The 22,172-nt window shown below is 39.2% G+C and overlaps 1 protein-coding gene across 3 annotated transcripts in view; it reads right to left on the bottom strand.

Moving 5' to 3' along the window:
* RB195_009519 (uncharacterized protein) overlaps window positions 1-18,408 on the bottom strand; it is a gene marked incomplete at both ends in the record, with an annotated part of 55,413 nt that extends 37,005 nt beyond the window's left edge. For 2 of the 3 annotated variants that reach the window (XM_064190101.1, XM_064190102.1), the window contains 2 exons: window positions 16,258-16,358; window positions 18,078-18,160. In XM_064190101.1, the coding sequence (XP_064047684.1) occupies window positions 16,258-16,358; window positions 18,078-18,160 (184 nt within the window). Of the gene's footprint in view, window positions 1-16,257; window positions 16,359-18,077; window positions 18,265-18,338 lie in introns of those variants that run through there. The other variant, XM_064190100.1, reaches the window with a different exon arrangement.
* Window positions 18,409-22,172: the final 3,764 nt, after the last annotated feature.

Below are 22,172 nucleotides of genomic sequence, written 5' to 3'. Positions count from 1 at the left end.
CTGATAACGAAAATTTGACTACTGAGAACTTGCTGTAACAAATGTGAGATAAATTGAGCAGTAGAATGACGTAATCGTGACCTTTTTTCTGGCAGAACGATAGCAACAACAAAGATGTCACCCTAAAGATAGTGAGTAATTCGGTCAGGGCGGAATACAACGTTTAAGGGAGCTCTAGCAGCAATCTAGTACGTCGCGTGACCAGGATTTCAATTCAAGCAACCACTTATCATTTTTGCAAAAGGAAAAAACAAGTGGAGTTGTCAGGAAAATCCAACAGCAAATGGAAATATTTAGTACAACATAGACAGAACGTGACGTTAATATAAAAATATCAGAAATTCAGCTTCGATATACAAGGAAGCGGTGCTTGAGAAGAAAATTACGGTCACCAGGGGTGATAAAACCACCTCGGATGACACTGATCAATACATTGGAGTACGAATGCTCTTACAACCTGGATTGACCATTCGGTGCGAGAAAATATATATATATATATTGTATATATATATATATATATATATTATATATATTATATATATAATATATATATATAGAAAATATACTAAATAAAAAAATGAATGCATGAAAAAAAATGGTAAGAATAGAACCCTCCTTTGACAAACCCGTTTTTTTTAGTTTCTCTAGAAAAAAATCAAAACCAATCTAAAGAAGAAAACTGCCATGAACACTTTGATTTTCAAGTAGCTATTCTGAACTTAGTAGACGGGTAAAAGACTGAAATTTAATTTACGCTTTACGATTGTTCAAACAAACTTCCTCCAATTTGTCTCATTCGAACACAAATCGTGAAGTGCTACAACATCGAGCTAATCCACACAGACTGTACAAATAAGATCGTACGTAGTGCACTTTGTGCGTCTGCACGAGTACTTCGCAAATCAAGAGGCTCGGGAAGTCAAGTGACTGTCTGGCTAACCGCGAATTCAATCGCACTCTGACTCAGTGAGCAGCAGCATTACAAAGTACCTCGTTTTCAAGGTGCCAAATTGGGGAACGATTACACGTCGGCTAACTAATGAGGCGGAGAAGGGGGTCCTTCAGAAAAAAGCGAAGTACATCATGAAAAAAGCACAGCGGTAGCTGTTTTAAAATCGTCGGTGAAGATAGCGAACTTAGTTTAATAGGATTTTAAGAACCTTCTAGAGCGTACTCGGATAACAAAGAGGTTGACGGAACTACCAACAAAGAAGATCTGCTGCTTTGCAGCTGAAGATAAGTGCATTAGTCAAAGTTAGAGATTTTTCACTACGCTCTGATCACAGGCGACACCTACTACGAATTTAACTCGAAAGCTAAGGAACAAATGTTGTGTAATCTCAGTCCCTGATAACCTTAGCCTTAACAAACACATACCTTTAGAAAGGACGTTTAAAGAAAAACTCAGTGGAATCAATTTTCCGTGTTTCGTATCTAATAATCAATTTAATATTTAATTTAACTATTAGTAATTCTCAAAAACGAAGTTCTTAGAGTGATCATTTGTATAAAACTGCAAAGGTGAGCGGATATAAAATTCCCATCTCATGCAATCTTCTCGTGACTGTTAGTCCTAACTGCACCGCGAATAACTTTCATTGTTTTTCTCCTCTTGAACAAGAAAAGTCCAAATCAGTTGAGACAAATAACTGCTAATAAAAATAATGGGTTCTTAAGTAAATCGATAGAATATTCCGAAGTTTCATAATGCTCAACAAATAATTTGCAAGATTATGATTAGAATTATGAAATTGAAACAAAGAATTACAGCGGTCATTTTCGAAGAGCTATTGAAGGATTGTAGGAATTCTACCGAAAATAATAATTATGCGGAGTAGGCAAATTTGAAGATATGGATCAAGAAAATCCACATGTGCCCAGATCACATATAAAAGATTTTTCTAGATATTTCGCTTAACCGGAGAATAACAAAACCAAACAGAATCCAAGAAAACATGTGACCACGCCTGTGAAGAATTCCAGGTTCCAACCTAGGCCCATCCACTGCACAAATCAGGGCGAAGAAAAACGGCTGCTGGGGAACACAACTAATGGATGCACAGTGCATCAGGTGTTCTGCCGGACAAAAACCGCCAAGCAGCTACGCTGTTTAGAAACAGATGCTCCAGTGGGAAATTTGAAACTACTATGGGAATTGTGGTGAAACAAACGAAGAAGGCGTTCATCACATCACCAATCCGACCACGACATCCAGAAAAGAACCGTTGAAACGTCAGTGTAAGGCTTACGTTGTTATTCTTCATCAGAAAACAGTACAAATAGTGCTGTATAGAGGACTTTACGAAATATTCGGCAGTCGCGCATCAAACGGCCACAGCATAAACAACTCTATCCTCAACAAAACTCACGGATTATCACTGGAAAACACGTCTTTTTTGCTCAAAGGTCACCTTATTCAGGATAAGTAATGTTAAGCATAAGCAGCTTAGATTTAGCATTTCTGCTCCTTACTTTACTGACAACCTTATGTTACAGAATGTAATAGGGACCATATTGCGCAAGATTACACTACAAGTTTATTCAGCTGCCTCTTAAGGCGCTTAACTTGGACAACGTTACAAAATACTTGGCCAGATGGTATGACAATGTCTTTTTTCGACGACAGTACGACAAAGATGATTCGAATAAAATCGGCTCAGCTCAGTTTCCCATATTCGAATGGGCCTTGATACCCTCTCAAGCGCATCGACGAGTACACAAACCCTTCAAACTATTCAAAGTGCCGATTTCATTCAAGTGGCTCCAGCTGGTTGAGAACCTACAGCGCCAATTGATAAGATCAGCGGAAGTGTATAGAAGCACAAAACGTGGGATCAGTAATAAAAACAACAAAGAGAAAAAAGAAAAGAGGATTTTGAAGTAACTCTTTTCGCGAACACTTCTTCTAGTGCTAGTTGCCGTAACAACGTAGCTACATTGACAGAAACAACGGCATTCTCAAAACAATGGAGAAAATTGCTTCGTGGACACCAAGCAGTGAACGCACTTTCAAATTATACGAACATTTTTCGACAGCTGAAAACCCTGAAAAACTGAGAAGAGAAAAGTCAAATACTGGGAAAATTTAAAACCCGTTTTTCTATTTTATTCACTTTCGTTCATTTAAGAACAAACAAGCCAAATAACCACAGGTGGAGAACCCATTTATAAACGAAAATTTTCAGCGCATTGATGAATGAATGCTTAGTAGCAAATTACTCAATAGGAAAGAATAACATTCTGCTAAAGAAAACGTATGCATATAGAAAGTAAAAGTACGATATGAGAAATGGAGAAATACTAAATTTTGCAAGAGAGAATGGCATAGGAGTATTTGAGATCTTAAATATGTATTAGGAAACATCTGAGGATAAAATGCACTCTAGTTTTTCTTATGTGAAATTCTCTGAGAAAACTCAGTGCAGCGTTTTCTTTCATCTAAATGAGAATGTTTCCCAGCAGGTGAAATCTTCCAAGAAGAATATGTAATTAAGAGGTTACAAATAGAAATCAAGCGAATTTTCACATTAGAAGGAAAAGTGAGCACATATCCAAACCACGACAAGCACTAGAATGCATATTTAAAAAGATAACTAGATCGTCTAAATCGTTTCGATGAGCCGAGTTATTACGTGTGGGTGGAGAAGAGGATGAAAATACGACGGGTACGATGGTGGGGAGGAGTTGGCGCCGCTGAAGCAAAGAGGAGTTTCCGACGAGAGTCCTAAGGCCGGCAGTGGCCAAAAATTTGGTTCCACATCTGGCATTTAGCATCGGCACCACCACAGAGCAAGGCACACGTGGGGTGAAGGTTAGAAGTTAATCGGCAAAAATTATATAATCGACTTAAAGGATTGGATTTTTTGAAAATGAAACTTGATATGAAATGAATATGGTTTCTTAAGGGAATGGTGTAACGACGTCAGCATTATTTCCATCCAATTGCTGTGATACGCCTTAGTCATTTCCAGAACTCCTAGGATCTTTGCGGTAAACATGTCCAACTTGCTATTATTATAACCCACAACATTCACTACATGCTCACATAATAAACATGGCACAGCTACAACATGTCTGCGCACATTGCTCAGCAAATAACAATAGTGGCCAGTACAACAAAACACTACAGATGTGGTTCCGAGCCCCTCCCACTTCTTCAAAGAAGCGCTGCTAATGACGCTCCCCTCACCCATCCCACACTTTAACTTTCGCTCGTAAATTAAGAATGAAATGGAGTAAGGTCGCGTGAACTCAGATACAGCTGAGTAGACCAACTTTTTCCAGCTGAGATTTGAGGGCCAAGGATATCTGAGAAAGGTTGCCTAAACCATGACGAATAAAGCAGCTATGCACTACTGTGTATCATTTTTTATCCTGCCATTAGAACTACTGTAGGTACTCCTAAAAGGAAAAAGATGAAATGATTGAGCTCGACAAGTTTCTTTGGGATGTCTATCAATTCAAAATCGTTCCAGGCTTATCAAAGCCTATGCGGCCTGTGCAATGATTTGCTGGAACCAGCCAAAAGATCAAGGCAGTGCTGTTGCTTTATCATGCAAATGTGGTGCAATTTTTCGACCCCGCAGAGAAGAAATTTCTGACTTGATCGACCTCGCAAGCGCAAAGAAACCCTTTACCACCAATTATTATGATAATAGCAATTGGAAATTGCCACCAAACAACAACATTGTAATTATTTTTGTAAGCCCAAGTGAGAAAGTGAGCTTTCTCAAATATCACCGAAGGAGTTGAAATGAGTTAGTCTACATTGTATCCAACTCTTAGTCAATATTTCCCTAGTAGCCTGGACAGTAGAAAACACATTGTTCGAAAGTTTGTCTGGGTTCTTTCTTACTTTGGAACCTGCGCACCATGTGCATTATTGAAATAGAGAATCAGAGAAGATATTCCTCGAAAAAAAGACTCACTTTCTCCAACAAATTCCATGAGAACCAATTAAAATGTTGACTCATTTACGTTTGAATTCTCTACGTTTCCGAGGCAAAAATCAAAAGAAAAGCGAACGATGACCTCACCAAAGAGGTGCAGAAACGGAAAGTGGCCACAATGAAAGTGAGTCTTCTTGCACTCCGTCTTTCGGGCTGAAACACACCACCACCACTCTCCCAAGGATACAACCGTAAAAACCATAAATACGATGCTGGTTGGTGTAGCCGACGCCGATGTCGCCTTCTCTGGCCGGCACCGTCAGACGTTCCGCAATCATGCGCGTTATATGTGGCAAACGTCGCATAGAAATCGACCTATTTGTGTGCATAAAAGTTGTCGGCGTCCGTAGGTAAAAACTTGCCGATATCATTCCGTTGACGATGGTGAGAAGAGCGAGCCTGTCACTGACCTACCTTTGCAATAATTCAATCAAGAAAAATGACTCGAAAAATTACGACATAAAAGTAATTTCTGCGCAAAAACGAATGCAGATATTACTGTTTTCAATATATTTGGCCGTACAGATTCTATGCGACTTCCGTTGAGGATTGAAACTTGAGCATGGAGGTTTCCTGCTTCTTCTGTTAAATGCAACATTCTGGAGGCTAATTATTTGCGTTTGCTTGACTACAATAAGTAAGTGCAGCTAAAACCTTAGTTTTCAGGCAACAATTTCCCAAATGACAAATGAAAGGGGGAAAAACAGCAATTGCCAATGCAGGGAAATTACTTCTCAACTTGTCAGCTTCAATTAATGGTTCAAGAGATGTGTGTATAAAAAAATGACCTTTTAATTTAGAATTTCCACTTCAGTTATAAAGCTCCTGCATTATAAGGAAAGAAAGGAGTAGTCTTCTAAATTTTAATGGGAGGTTCTTCATCTAGGGAGTGAAATGTATGATTTTCTTGAAATGCCTCCAACAAAAGCCAAATCCAAACTAATACAAATACTGCTCGCAGAAGTCCTCCGGCACCAAGATATCGGCTTATCCCCTCGCTCCTCCAATGATAATCAAGAAAATGAAGGCTAATGTATTCATGAAAAAGAAAGCAAGGCAGCTGTTCACTGAGACAAAATGAATGAGTGAATGAAAATCGACGACTAGAAAGAAATAAGCCAAGTAAAAGTAGACTACACTTCATGATAACTTTCCAACACATCAGCAAAAATGAATTACAGTCACTCAACATCGTACATACAACAGCGACACTCCAGAAAAGAATTGTTTTGAAGGGTGGGGCAAGGAGAATCGGATTTGGATTTTTTAATTTTACAGATAGGTTGCCATTTATTACATTGTGTTTTTATTTGTGCAATATTCGGCAGCTTTCTTAGAGTTTTCAACAGGTTTTTCTTAACAATATTAATTCACGTTACAGACTTAAAATTATAAAAATATATGTGTATTCCAGGGAGAAATACCAGAAATTAATACAAAATTAGAATCAAACGAAGAAGAATATGTTTTGTTATTCAAATTGAAAGATAACAGACTTTTCTTCAATCATTGAATGGAAACTAAAAATTACTTTCCTAGCAATAAAAGTTTCAAGAGGCATCACTTGCGAAAAGAAATGAAAATGAAAGGGGAAACTGCTTGTGATCTGAGGTGGATTAAATAGCTATAGTCCAATGCTTCTAAGCTAAAAACAACTATAACTTAATCAAAAGAGAAACTGACAACAAAGAAGGACGAATATGATTTGAAAATAAAAATGGGAGAACTACAGGTTCACAGCCGAACTGCAGGTTAAAAAGAACAGCTGCGCAACCAAACCAAGTAGGCAGAGCCGTAAGAACACAGTGAGGTGCTAACAAACACATGTATGTCTCCACGTACTCGATGCATCGAGGGCAACTCGGGGATCATAAAGACAAACACGGCGTAGTGGTGACCGATGACCGTTCATCGCCTCTTCCGCGCCTGCCACGCCCACATCGGCGGATATACACAGAAGCCACGGAAGCAAGTAGATGTGTTAACGAGAAAAGAAAGGAAATGGCGTCACAGAGAATTACGAAATTTGAAAATTCGAAATTTCAACAGATCTTTCCAGTCTCTTCAACTTTAGCGCGTGGATGGGATTTCAAGTTCCTTCTCATTTTCTGACATTCTTTTATTTAAAAGAGTTGAAGTATGGAAAAAAGTACAAATTCATGGTAATATTAAAGATTCATCCATAACCACTGCATGGCATTAAATGATAGTGGAGATGACCTAACGACTATTAGGTGGGAAGCAAAACCTCCCAACATTCATTGCTTACAATTTCGTCATTCTAAAAATTACACAGCAGACATGTTTGCAGCAACAACGGTGAAATGATACTGTTAGAGAAAATACGAATTTCTGGACAACGAAAAATTTCATTTTATTTCCTCAAATACGACATTCACGATGTTTCGTTAGAAGTTAGATTAGGAAACACTAATTCTGCAAGGTATGCTTTCGCCTTATACTCTTAAATAAAATTAAAAATAAAATTAATTGAATTAAATTAATGAATCGCACTTAAGTGAGGCATAATCTACTTGAAATGATTCCATCTTAGTCCCTACTGTTGCAAGTCTTCACGTAAAAATTCAAATAAATCAATGGTCCTGAAATTAGCTAAGAAAAATCCAATAATCTAGTGCTGCCCAAAAATCGTCCAGTCATTTCTCTGATCCCTTAAGCCCTGAGAACAAAATCGCCTCGAATCGTTCCAATCCAACCCCACACTCCGCAGCCTACCCAAAAAACGATTCGCGACGGCAGCATCACATAATTTGTTGGGTCATCCCAATTATAACAATGCTCACGCATAGGTACCATTCGGCGGTAGATGTATTCGTTTATGCAAACCTGTTAAAAGCCACAAATGATCTCAGATTCAATCTAACTAGCAACGGTCTCAATGCGAATTACATTCACATCTTGCATCAAAACAAGCAGACAGAATTATTTAATGACCATAACATAAGAAAGCACGATCCTAATTCACGGAAAATATCTCGGAAAAAAAATTTCAAAAAATTATTTTGATTAGTAATTATGACGTGAACTGGATTGAGACCGATGCGAATACTGGAACGAAGAAGCGATCAAGTCCTAAGAGGACGGAAGGTCTTGTTATACTCGAAAAATCAAGAGAAATACAAATTTCCACTCTGTATCCACTGAGCACAACCCTTATAAATAGTTGTGTGGACAGGATTTGTAAAACCTATAACTAATGAGACTACACCGAATGCTCCTCATTAGCATCTTTATCGCCTCATGACTCGGTAGTGACGTATTATTCAATGGGACGACCAGTTACCACTCTGGTACACGACGGAGTGGGTCTTTCGCAGGAGGAACGGTATCTCCGACGAACCAGACTGCGCTGGCGTCTTACAAATTACACTACCATACTTTTAGAACTATTCATGGAAATTGCATCAAACACTTATGACCTTATTGTCGCTCATCACAACCCAGTCGATGTAGAATTCTGTTGCATTCTCTGTGAGGCCAACATCCGGTTCAAGGAGACGCAAAGGACAGAAAGAAGTGGAAGAAGACTCGCGGTACGGATCTTACAAATGTTACAAATATCAGTGTGGCACAAAAGTGAGAAAAATAAAAAATTTCACTAGATACATAGCTTTGCTCTGACATTGCAACTTGGATTATTCTCTAGCTTTATAGTTGTAAAATCAGCAAAAACAACGGTATCATTATGGTTGAACATCAGGCATCAGAGGCAACTTACTTGAAATACGGTAGCAAAAGTAAAGACATCCCTTTTCGCGCACTCTTTTCCTCTTCAGATATTTATCCGAGACATTTTTATATTTTTGCAGCGCTCGAGTGCTTACTATTCCATATGTTCCATATATTATTTCATATGTTATTCCAAAGAGTCCTTAGTCACTGCGTTGCGGAAAATCCCCAAATCTAGTGAACATTTTTGCGACAAGAGAGCAGAAACGGTGTTTGTGTACATATTGACTGTTGAGCTTTATGAAACCAGGATAGATATTGTTCTTCCTGTTTCTATGCTCTCACAACACCACCACTATAACTAAATTTTCCAGTGCTTTTTTTCACTAATACATAAAAAGAATCTACATTCGGCTACATGAAATCTTTCCACTCCCACTGAATATACGGCGCAGCGGAACGGTGGAAAACCTGTCGACTTTCACGGTAAGCAATTCGCAGGACGGTTGCAAAGTCACGAATTATCCTACGATTTTTTACGACTATCCTAGCGGAGGTGGACGTACGTAGCTCAACCTCTACGCAACGTGTTCAAATCGATCCAATTTAAACTTGACTTCGATGCAAAACCCGGCGAATCAGATGCGTAATTTGATAAACTCATTTGAAGTCCAATAAGCATGCATCCAATTTACTTCACGCCTGTCTTCTTCATTGAAAACCACCATATATCTTCTCCGAGCCATCTATTGCTACCTCGGGCATTTCACTCAAATGAATTGCGACGCGCGAAAAACTCGAAAAGATGGCCGTTGATGTCGTGAGCGGGACGTCGCCTTTAGTTATCCCTAATAATGTCAGACTCAGTGGTAAGATTAATCCCTACCGCACGCACAATGGACTGCGAGAACCTTCAGGAAACCAGTTCGTATACAACTTCTGGCAAAGCGTTCACTACGTTCAATAGGGAATTTCGTGAACCCCAGGCGAGGGATCTTTATAAGTTAGTATACAACAGATGCGTATATAACTACTCGTTACCACTGACTACTCGTATCCATTTCCGTCAGCCGATAGCACTTAGGCCATCAACGTAACGAACAAAACCCACACTAATACATTATTAAATCCCGTCACGCAGCACCCCCGGAGGAGACCTTAGCCGCCCGCTAAATGACAATTTAATGAGATCTCATCACGGATAAGAGTAAATGCCGGTGCATCGTCAACTTTTCCGGCATATCATGCAATATAGTGGAGATTTCGTAGTGGAATTAGACTGGGGGATGGAAGGAAAATTGAAGCCGATGGGAGTTTATGGAGAAGCTAATACAAATCTAAAGACCTAAGCTTTAATCCCTTCTCTTTTTCCTCCACACTTGGTTTTATTATTTCTTCAATAATCCTAATTGTTGTCGATTATAAAATGATCTAGAAAAAATAATCTAGCGTTTGTCTATTTTCATCCTCAGATAAGCATCTATCAAAGAGTATTGTCAAAAAAAAAGATACCTGTGTTGTACTACCCCAAACTACTTCATACTAAGTACTAGTAGGATGTCAATATGCGTACTAAGGCCCTTTAAAGCTCAACCACTTGAGTTTTCATCCAAGCAGCGACGGACGCCCAACGAGCGTCCTTTAAAAGAGAGAAAAATAGTGTACAACTACCAGATGAGAAATTTCTTAAGGTGGGCGAACGGTCAATGAGTTATGTCCATTTCGTACGTATCATCCTGTGAATAAAGAGGATTCATAGAAATCAAAATTAGCTAGACCCACCACTTCAACACTTTTTTGTGGATAGGGGTGAATGGAAAATCATAGGAGAAATCACTGCACGTTTGTTGCAAAACTAAACTGTCATATACACTATATTTTTCGTTTAAAAAAGTAACAAAAAAGTGTAAAATAAACACTTCGATATGTGCCTTAAAAAGTTTCAAAAGAACACAGGATTGTGATACCGCAGAAAATTAAAGTGTTCTTCTTCTATACGATAGTTTTACGCTTTAAAAATCCGGTGGAAAATATCCGATATTCACGTCTCACCACTGGCATTGGTATGCATGTATGTCTGGTAGCAAATCTCGGTGTGACGCCTCCAGCACTACTGTAGTGCGATTTAAAAAAGCAGTTGTTGCAGGGGGCAAAACAGTTCTGATAGGCTGCCGTATTTAAAGTCAAAATCCGCCTTAATATTGTATACATGTATTAAGTGACCACAAAGATGGGCGAACTTACTCTTTTCAGTCAAAACCGGATTTCTTTTTTTCGGACCGGCTATGGTTATAAATTAACCGTTTGTTTTTCGATGACTGTGCTTACTGCAGTACGCTGGACTGTAATGGTGCAACATACTTATGGTCTTCCTTTAAGTGAAGTCTAAGATGGAATAAAAAAGAATAAAGAAAAATATGAAAATCCACCCTGAGAATAAAAAACACTATCAAAAGATATTTCCTCTCGTTTTCCGTAACGAAATAATCTAAGAGACTGGAAGGAAAGAAGCAGAAACCAGAGTTTTGAACTGAATAAAAAGATTGTTAATTGCTGCACCACATCAGTGAGTTAATTGTTATAACATTCTCAAAGTTCATGGATCAGTCCAGAGCATGACACCGGCTTTGCGCGTACTACAACAAAGTCGTCCCAGCACATATGGTGCATAAACACAGCGCCAACAAAGATACGCGCATATTTTGCGGCGTGGAATTCGCTCGTCACCCATGTCGTTATTACATTACCAACAATAGTCGGCAGATGACTAAAGTGGTTTTGGTGCTGGCCGGACGAATGTCGACGAATTTCGCAAAGTTTTGCTCTGCTCGGGGAGCTCCACGAAACTTCAAGAAACGAGCCAAAGCATGAGCGGCGAAGAAGAACAAAGGAATTCAGCGAAATGCATCCAGGTGATCGGGAACAGAAACTGACGGCCGGCTATTCGAGCGGCTATTGCCACGCTCGTACGGCTACCTGATTCTCGTGGGAACGTACGAACCTGGCCGTCATCGGACAGCCTCAATTAGAGGCATCATACCATCATGCGCGTTGGCCACACGGGAAATGCGAACCTGGACGACGAAGCTAATGAGCCGCATCAATAGCACTATAGGTAAACAAATTAAACCTATTCTAGCCGATGCGTTGCGGTTAAAATTACCTCAGTAACAGGTAACGTGCAGTATCTCTTCCATATCGTGTCTATTTTTCTACGGGTACTTTGCACTGAAACCAGTTGCTTCTAAGTGCGAGTACCATAAACGGAAATGTCTGTTTTTGGAACTTCCCAGCAAAAAAAAGGATCGAAAGTCTCGCAAAAACTTCTAGTAAAAATATAACACAACGGAACTGTCTGTTAGAAAAAAACTTCCATTTAATAGTAATACTGGTGCGGAGAAATAAGCAAACCTGGATTATCGACAAGAAACTGTCAATAAATAATACAAAGTAACCCAACCATAATCTTTCTGCAAAATGTGTTTCATATTAAGTTGAAAGAAAATTAGGAGAAGAAGGAAAAGGAAAGTAACAGCATATTTACACAACACAGAAGACGCGGACATAGCACACGAACTGTTCATCTAATCCTTAATGCAGCAGTGCATAATGTAAATCCCAAGAATACAGTAAAATCTTTCTGCTAGCATGAATTTCGGAAGAAGCTGAACTTTCGGTGAATAAGATTCTAAAAGAAAGATTGACTACCGAAATATCCGGCTTGACAAGGTTTAAAAAATCCTCATCTTCTGCACAAAAAAAAAATCAGCAGCAAAACTGCAAAAATTTCGTGTCCGAGAAGTATTTCAAATTTTTCGAAACTAACACGAAGGATTCTTGCTGTTAAAAAGCGCTGATAAAACTAAAAAAGCTGTAAGTAAATCGAGCTAACGCCGCGCATGCACACTGGATGTGGTCATGCCCTTTTTCCAGCAATATTTCCGTCATACATCCGTAATCATCTACTCACAGAGGGAAGGGTGGTGCGATGAACAAACTCCACTGGTGCAAACTGATGTGCAAGCAGGAACTTAAACCTTATTTTCAAAAAATTGATTAGAAACGAATCCGAAATTTTAGTTAAACAGGAAATAATTTAAAACAGCTGCCGACTTGAAAATTATGCCTATTCAGAAATTTCTTTGTTGAAAGTGTTAAAGGTACATATCTATGTGAGGTAAATACTTTCATTTCACATGGACAGAACCAAATGAAGAATTTAACATAATTTTCACTAAACAGACAAGATTATAAAGAGGAACAAACTAATCCACAGAGTAGAAATATGAGAAATATCCAGAAAAAAGGGCACAGGGTTTCTTCTTCTTCTCCAACTGATTAAAGAGCAAAGAAGAGTAATAAGAATAAGGCAACAGATACGTATCAATCAACAAAACTCGCGACAAAATGAGTTGCTACTATTGGCACGTGCGATGTATGATCCGTTTTGAAGTAACTAATGTCGTATTCGTGTACAAAACCATCAAAAATAAGGTGTTCACAAGATATCGCGCTTTATTCCCTCTGAAATATCAATTTACCTCTTGTAGTGTCAAACCCAACAACACGTTGACCACACTGAAATGTTTCGCACAACTTCTGCTTCTCAAACTGGACCTCTTTGTATGTACCTAGTTGAACTCATTGAGTATAGAATTATCAATAACCAACAAACTCATTCGTTTTTAAAAAATAATGTACCACCGCCACTGGAAAGACGAAAATCGGGCTGAAGCCGTTAATTCAAGTGGAAATACGGGGCGGTCAACGCCTTGATTATCACTATTGCGAACCGGCGCACCAAATATCTTTGTAAAAAAAATCTGTATTGAAAACATATCCTAGTGCAAATGCATATCTACAATATGTTACGAGGATTAAACCAATCCGAGCAAAATGCTAATAGAAATATTTCAAAAACATGGAGTTGTTAGTGGGGGTCCAGAAACAGACTTGAATTTAGATATTGTCACAACCAACCACTAAGGAGACAACAGTAGGTCAACTTGAAAATGCAGTGAAGTTATTCCCACCCTGTATCTCCCATCACGTCAGCGTAATCTGTAAAAACTCTCGCAGGTAAATAAACGCAGGACGCTTAACTGCAGCTTCCTCGTAACCTGTCACTTGACTGGCAGAACAAAAGTAAAGTGTACTTTTCTCGGCGGCACCAGCAAAAATCGGAAATCCTGTCGATGAAAGACTGAAGACAGAAGGGACTGACAAGGTATGAACCCAAAAATCAACCAATTCTCGAATTCGTTATGCACTTAAACGGTCCGGAAATCCAGGTGCCCGCCGGCTGGCGAGCCTTGACTTGTTGCCGCCTGCTGCGACCATTGTTTCCCCGGCACAACGTTGTTGCCGCGGATTCAAGTAATTGTTTAATTGGGGTCGTGCCGCATCCAATTGTGTCTGCCGCTAGGGCGGCCGGCAGAAACAAATAAAACACACCTTTTCCTCATAATTGCCCGCTATCAGACTTGTTCAACGAGGCAAAGATGACCCATAAATCTCGCAATTTGCTAGATGTAGAAGAAGTACAAGAGAATGGAGAAAAGAATCAGAGACGCAAACACGACTTGATTGTTGGAAGTAAAACAGGAAACCCGTGGACAGCAATGAGGCAAAAAGTCCCGCTAAAAGTTAAATACGGTGCACCATAAAAATTATCTGTTATGCGTCAAACCAAGGCCAAGTTCTGTTTCTTCATGGTGCTCGCACACTGACCAAGAACGCAATGTAACTATTCTGTATTTAACTTTTGCTTATTTTCAAGGCATAAAAACGGCTGGGAAACAAATAGCAACACAAGTTTACAAGCAGGGCACTGTTAGCATTCACTCCATCTTAACCTCTCACTTCACCTGACCAGACTTAAACCAAGATCGCTTATCCAATCAAATGCAAATCTGGAGCAGTACGGAAGGCGCAAATTGGTCTAAGAAGAAACCCTTTGAAACATTGTTGAATTCAACAGATATATTTTGAAATTCAACATAAAGATGATCAACTCAAATTATGACATGATAGATAAATGTGACAGATTTCCTATTGCTCAAAAAATCCCTACAGGTGGTCAGAAGTGGTTCAATAGAATGGAAACGACCAAGTTTACTACTTTGCTTCCTGCAAAAACAGATAATTTGTTGCACGAATTACAACGCAAATAAATACTGCAAATTATTAGAACATTACAGTTGTATATTAAAACAAGTCCTTGATTTTCGCACAAAATCAAAAATGGTGAATTTCAATAAAAATGGTGAATTTCAACATCAAAGATGCTTCGGATTGCTTGATGCTCTAACTGCTAATACCGTAGTTCACAGCATCTCCACAAGCCCATGGGCAGCGCGAACGAAGGAGGATAATGAGGGGATTAGGACTTGTTAGTGAAAGTTGACAGCTAATTAGAACAATATTTCTACCATTCACGACATTTAACGATAAATCGTCTCAAAGTCAATGGCCAAAACCGTTATGATAGAAAACAGTTTATCAAAACGAAGGGATCTAATTTCCGATTGAAATGTCCTCATAGTGCAACGTTTTTAAGAATTACTACTAAGCAGCTACCATTTCTTTGAAGCATTCTCGGCGCATGAGGACATTTCAATCGTTTGGAATTGGAGAGGAAGTTTAAGTAATGGAGCTACTTCGAAGCAGAAGAAAATTATTAATCTTATCCTTGACCTTTTTCGACATTATCCTATGGTTATATTGTTCTTGACAATTTTTCGACAGTGAAGTTATCTTTTTGTCCTAAACAGACGTTATATTTCATTATATTTCATTTATATTTCATTCATTTGCAATCGACCGTCAATCAACACGGCTTCAAACCTCTGAATTAAAAATTTCTTGAAATTCAATTTCGAAAACTGTGATAGATAGGTTTTGTTCGCACAACCTTCGAACATCTGTCTACACTCTCTTGGTCCCTTTGTGATTTATTCGCCCTTCCCATCTTTGTTAATTATTAAATCCATTGCAAAAAAAAATGCTGATGAAAATGAAGTAGCTTATTATCAATAACACCGTTTTGTCAAACGCCAACCGGAGACATTTACGAAACGTTCTGTACTAAGCACCCAGCAATAAAATAAAAGCTCTCACTTCTTCTGGAATTTCCACACATGCAGTGAAACAGAATTGATCATGAGACCAGATGAAAAACGACGATAAGAATAACCAGGGAAGTATGAACGCATATTCAGAAAAAAAAAATACATTCTACGATTACAGGCTATCAAACGAAGCAGATTTCAATGATAACAAGCCCAGCCAATCTATCTTTAGCTAAACCATCTAACATCTTGTTGAGTGAACTTTCCTGTTATTCGCTATGAGCATCAGAGCAAAAGCGAATAGCGGGAATAGTTATCGAACCGAAATCTACTAAGATCCATAAAACGATGAGCAAATGCTAAATGCTACATCTTTACCGCCGAAAAAGGCGGTCCGTGCACCATGATTTTATGAACTGTAGCCCGATGAAGGAACTACAGAACCAAAAACTTACTATTCCAAGCATCCACAAAGAGAAAATGTAAAACAGACAGATAAAGCAGATGAAGCAAAACGAAAAACGACTTATAACAACAAACAGACTTACCACCGCCAAACGGAATAGCTGCATCAGCGAGAATAGGAGCCGGCTTTTTGTGATAAATTCCAGGCGCTAGTCGCGGTAAAGGTTCTCCGTTTTCCATCCGGCTGTAATTTGTAATATTTTGAACATCGAACTCTCCTGAGATATCATTGTATTTAGTGTCATAATTAGAGCAACGAATAAGTATTTGCCAACAGCCGCTTCTATTGTATAAATCACAGAAAAGAAGATAAAAAAGTGAGAAAAAAAAGCGAAAAGCTCAGAGTGAATTTAAAAAAGTTTCATGTTTGCGATGGCGAGGGAAAAACGCGAGAACGAGCAGTCGACAAGAAGCGTTGGACTTTTAAAAAAAAAGCTGAAAACCTAAGCACGGACTGATCTGGCGTGACACGAAGTATCTCGAAAAGTCAGAAATTCTTCATATCGTTTAAATAAAGCGCAAATCATCGTCAAAAGTTAATTTATCTGGTCCAAAGTGGAAGCCTCACCTCATTAATTCCAAAACGACCAAATAATGCTACAAAACGTATATTCGAAGATGGCCAAACATAAACCTTAGAAATGCGCACATCATAGTGCGTTTTCTCTGCGAATTTACCAACTGCTACTTGAACTAAGCAGTCATGTGAAAAGACTCAGGAATTCTAGAACAGTCAGGACAGTTGTCGCCAAGTAATCATCGTGACAGATGGGAAGATTCACAGGTGCACCGGCTCGTTCAAAGCATCTTCAGAGCCCATCACCTTTAATATATTCAGCACATAGAAGACCCGTTTTCATGACACCTTTGCACGGTCGAATAGCACCTATTCATATGAGGCTATGCAATTTTGCTGTCTCCGGACGATTACATCAAGATTTCTAGGGCTCAGACCGAATGATTTTGGGCGACTCAGTGAACCAAATGAAACCACAGCATAGAGGTTATGAGAGTTCTACTGGGAAATTCAACGAGACGAAGCGTTACATCGTATCTAGCTCATAGTAAAAGACTATTTCTTGGAGAAAATATTACCCAAGTATTTAAATGAACTAGCAAGAAAAAAAAAGAAAAAGAAAAGAGAGGTGCCAGCTGCGGAAGAAAGATAAGGAGTGTGAAGATATAAAAGAGCCAAAACAACAAAGAAGAACGTTGGGGGAGGATTCTAAAATAACTAGAGAATAACAAAGAAGTTGTGGGACGGAGAACACTATCCATGTGCAGCATGTACCCCGTCTGTCATACAAGGAACTCATTTTTTATGAAAGCACACTCGTCAAATATTTCTGAATACTGGTAAGTCACCGAACTTCACGGAATCAAAATAGCGGACATGGAAACATTTAATCCAAAAGAAAGAAAGTGGACATGAAATCTATATTCGCCAGTGGCATAAAAACCTAGCAGCTGCAGCAAAACTGACCTCTATTCTACTGCGGTTCTCGTGCCCGAGTAGGATCGAAAAGCCTCGATAAAAGCGGACCCTCTCGCACTTTGCACTCCCTTCAGAATATTTTATTCCCGACCGAAACTAACATAAAAGTGGTTAGCGAAGTACATGGCAACTACACAAAGCTCTGAAAAAGCACGAGTGTTTGGCGCTCTGCTACTGTTGTAAATGGCAACTACCAAGTAGAGCGAAATATCCCTCTGTTACGATACAGAAAAAATTGTGGATTCTGAATTAAAACTCCTACTCCTTTCGGGTCGCTTCAAACAAATATACACTGTGATTACTAGTTCGATTCGGAAATAAAAGTGAACACTTTAGACGAAGCTGTTCATAGCAATAATTTGCGCGCAAATGGTACTATACGCCGCTCGCCCGGCGAAGAAAACCAACCTAGTCGTTGTGGTGCTCACTGTTTCTCCAGTTCTAGGAGAACCACTTGAAGTTGGGCTTGTCGACGTCGACATGGTTTCCATAGAACTCTCCGATGTAACGTTTTCGTGAGACAAATGAATGTTATCTAACTTCTCCGCTGTATGATCTCCTCCAGATATTAGGGAAGATGAGCCATTTTCTTCTTCTGAAAACAAGAAAATTCCCAAATGAAAAATATCACTATGAATGCTATTAACATAAGAACCACAGAAATATCACCACAAACAAGCAATACTAATAGATGTCTAAGTGTTTCAACCACTCCGAGGAGCATCGTTACTGCCACCATAGAAATAGTTTTAGTGAATAGTGAATATGTGCACTAGTAAAGTGTTGCTGCATAATCTACAGTAACACTCGAAATAAAGTGAACAAGACAGCAGTATCCGACTCATCTACAAATTGCAGAGTACTTTTCGCACTCAGGAAGAGAAATATCAACATTCTTCTTGAAAGATTCGTGGGACCGTTGGAATATATGTATGATCAACTATTGATCGACAAATGCGGCAATAGAAATAGAAATAGTCGATCAGTAGATGTTCATGTATGATCACTGACGGTCATATCCTATTTTGCTGCTACTGCTGAACCAAGAAGAAGACTATGCATCGAGAAATTTCAGTAGTATCATACGAAATTCTTGATCAAACAGAAAGGCAGAAAGGGAACCAAGGAAAAATAAAATGTAAAAAAAAAATCCATTAACGTCACTCATTCAGTATAACACACGGAGAGAGCAAGAAAAAGTGATGAAGACAAGACAGCAGAGAAAAGCATCTATTTGTGAGAAGATGTGAATATTTCAATAAGCTGGTGACGAGGGAATGCCGCTGCCCTACACAAAATACTTCAAGAACTGAATCAAATCATTCTGGAAGGCAATAAACGAATCAACTTGAAAATCTCCTAACTAAAATGTACGGTTTTGCAAGTTTAAACTACGATGTATTCGTATATTACAGCTACTGCTAGGGACGCACCAAAACAATAATCCTTTACTTTACTAAATTTGACAAAAAAAAGTGCAACCCTGCTCGTCCGAACCTATTTGTGCGCTGTTGTTTACGCGTCACGTATCACATAAGCGAAGCTACGTAAAACAGAGCAGTTTGTGCGTCATTTAATATTTTAAAAAAGTTCGTGCATGCCATGCAAGACATGACGATTATGGCGTATGATTAAAATATAATAAACATTAATGAAATATCAATGAAAAAATGGAAGGGGAATATCGTTGAAAGAATCACAGTCGATATAGGATGAACACGATTCCTCACGGCTGTCTGATAAAATTGGGTAGCAGAATTTCTAGTGGGTGGTAAAAAAAGAAAAACTACAGCTAAAGGGGACGAAAGTTTCGAATTTGCAAGTAACAAATTCAGAACTTTTCTGAATTAATCAATACGAAAAGTGCGGGCACAAGACCTCACCATTTCCGTTGAACGAAACCATAAGAAGAGAAGCGCTTTGTTCTACGCCGAGCAACAGCTCCGCAATACAATAACAACACATGGGAACAACACATTCGAACGGAACTTGTGTGTCACTATGTGGAATTGGAGGAGAAGACTGCTACGCACTCTAAGCGTAAGGCTGAAGCCAGTAATCATAAAAGAAAATTTGGAAAAAAAGCAAAGTGGTGTAAGTAGCCGAACACTGACCTCTCCTCGATGAAATTGCCCTGAAGGGTGTGGCACGACCTCGATCGATATTAAGAACAGTATTTTACGACCTCTCACTCGCAATAACCGCTCCACACACATTCCCTCCTATTCCGCTGAGGTGAACATGAGGTGATCAAGTTGCAGACGAACGAGATTGGATGTCATACACACGACATTCGAGTTCAAATCTAACTATGCTCCTATTAGATCAAAGTTGAAAACGGGGAAAAATATGAAGAGTCAAAAATGAAATGATGCAATGAAGGATGATTAAACGGACCGAAACTGACTAGATATATGCAAAAGTTGAAGCAGATATTCTTTTTCTTCTGTGAATAGCCAAATCCCATCAGCGATAAATCAAACGAATGGCGTCAGTCTTTCCAAAATTCTTACCCACATATTGTATTTCCCAAAAATCTCAACTCATCTCGTTAGCATTATGTCAATACCTCGGTGAAAACTGCTCTAATGACATTGTATCATTCTCTATCTTAGACGGAGTAACGACGGCGTCATTTCGCGCTAGACGTACAACGTTTGACATTTTCTCACCTGTGGTACGATCTAAACGAAATACAACCAAAACAGTTCAGTTTCTACAATCTGTTATAAGAGCGTAACCACAGGAGTATCTATACATTAAATTGTAATCCGCTCCGCCCACCGCAACAATTGCGCCTCATTAGTCTAGGTGCACAATTAGTGAAGTGTTCACTGCTTTTAAGCCCTACGCAGCTGTTTTCACATCGAGAAGTTTTTCTACTGTTACGGTATATTCTTCTTGAACGAACTGATAGCACTATTTTTCACTTCTTAAGCGCATCAATGCATCAATGCGTTTTTCACTTCTCACGTGCATGTTAACGTACCAAACGAATCCAGCCGAATCGAAAAGGCCTGACTTGTGGTGTAGTCGTATAGCCAGTGGGACCCACACTCACTTCCTCTGGGTTAGCGAGGGTCTCACCGCGAGCGCAGCCGCTGGCATAATTGCACCGCAAGTCATGTAGTTTTGACCCGAGTGTTCACAAGTGAAGAAGTAGACCTCGAACTTTCGAACAATCAGTCTGAGCATAACGTCACTCTTACCTCAAGAGACATTAGAGGATTGTGAGATGTAGGAGTTCGGCTTCGTTTTTACTCATAAAATCGAACTGTGATTCCAATCACTCGTATTTACAGCATTCGTCGTCGAAGTCGATATCGTCGTAAAGAGTCCCGTGGTTCGCTATCGTGCGCCCTCGCGGAGCAGTCGGTGAGTCGTTAAAGGAGTAGAAGAAACGCTAACGACAGGAATGCTACCGACAGCTGTTAGTGAGCGAAAAGGTGGTGACGAAACGACGAAAGAACGAAGGTATCGGATGTAATTCATCATGTGCAGTAACTGAACAAAATATCTAAAAGCTAGGAAAATTATACGGTAGAAAGATCATGAAAAAGATGTCCTGGCATCTGGATGGATGAGAAAGCTGTGCTATAACACAGTTTAATACAATCTAGCTAAGCGGAACAAAAATAGCAAGTTTAGGTGGGTGGGAGACTAGGGGACTTCTAGTCAAGATCTGACTACACTATTACGTTGGAAGTAGAACCAGAAAGATACAAACTATATCCACATTGAAACGAAAGCCGACATGAAGCACGGTGTAGTCGCTCCAGTGCGACCGTCCGTGCAAATTCAGCGTGCTTTATGTCATTTTGACCCGACTATACATATGTATTTCTCTTTTTACCTGTGAAAAATACAGTAAGAATCTCCGCAATCAATTCTATTGGAAGGAACTAATTTATTGTCTTCTATTATAATCGCTCTCGATGCTTTTGCATACGGAAGAAAGTGGTGGTGAAGTGGTGATCCTTGAAATTTAACAATAATCCATCAAACATAAAACTATTTGTGACTTTAGAGAACACATCAGACGATTTTGCAGTGTTAAGGTCTCGTTCGTCACAAACATCTTCTATGCAGTTTTGGAAATAGACATAGTATAGTCTTGTGTTCCAGTGGAATTTTTGACCGTGTCATATTCCGTAACCAGAGCTCCCACATTTCAGAAATAAATAGTTATGGGCCCATTCACACGAATGTTTAAAACACATTGCAGCGGAGATAAGAAGTCTCAATTGAAGGAGAGCTGTCAAACATAGAATGGTAGGAATACTTTCCGAAAATTCCTGTAAACTGGTTCGAAATCTGTACTTGACCCTATTCTAACCCGAAGCTCTACAGATATTTCAAAATAAATACTTCTCCATTCAAAATTCTCTTGGTTTTATTTGCTGATTTTTTGAACTTCGCCTTCCTTCTTCCCTTCTTCCACCATTTGCGTCCTCTGCCAGGAAAATTAGCGAACAGCTTAGTTCAATTGTGTTGAATGCACAA

Source organism: Necator americanus, chromosome III, assembly GCF_031761385.1.
Source record: "Necator americanus strain Aroian chromosome III, whole genome shotgun sequence".
NCBI classification, from domain to species: Eukaryota; Metazoa; Nematoda; class Chromadorea; order Rhabditida; family Ancylostomatidae; genus Necator; species Necator americanus.
Note: the sequence above shows the minus strand (reverse complement) of the source record. Positions and strands in the feature narration are given on the sequence as shown.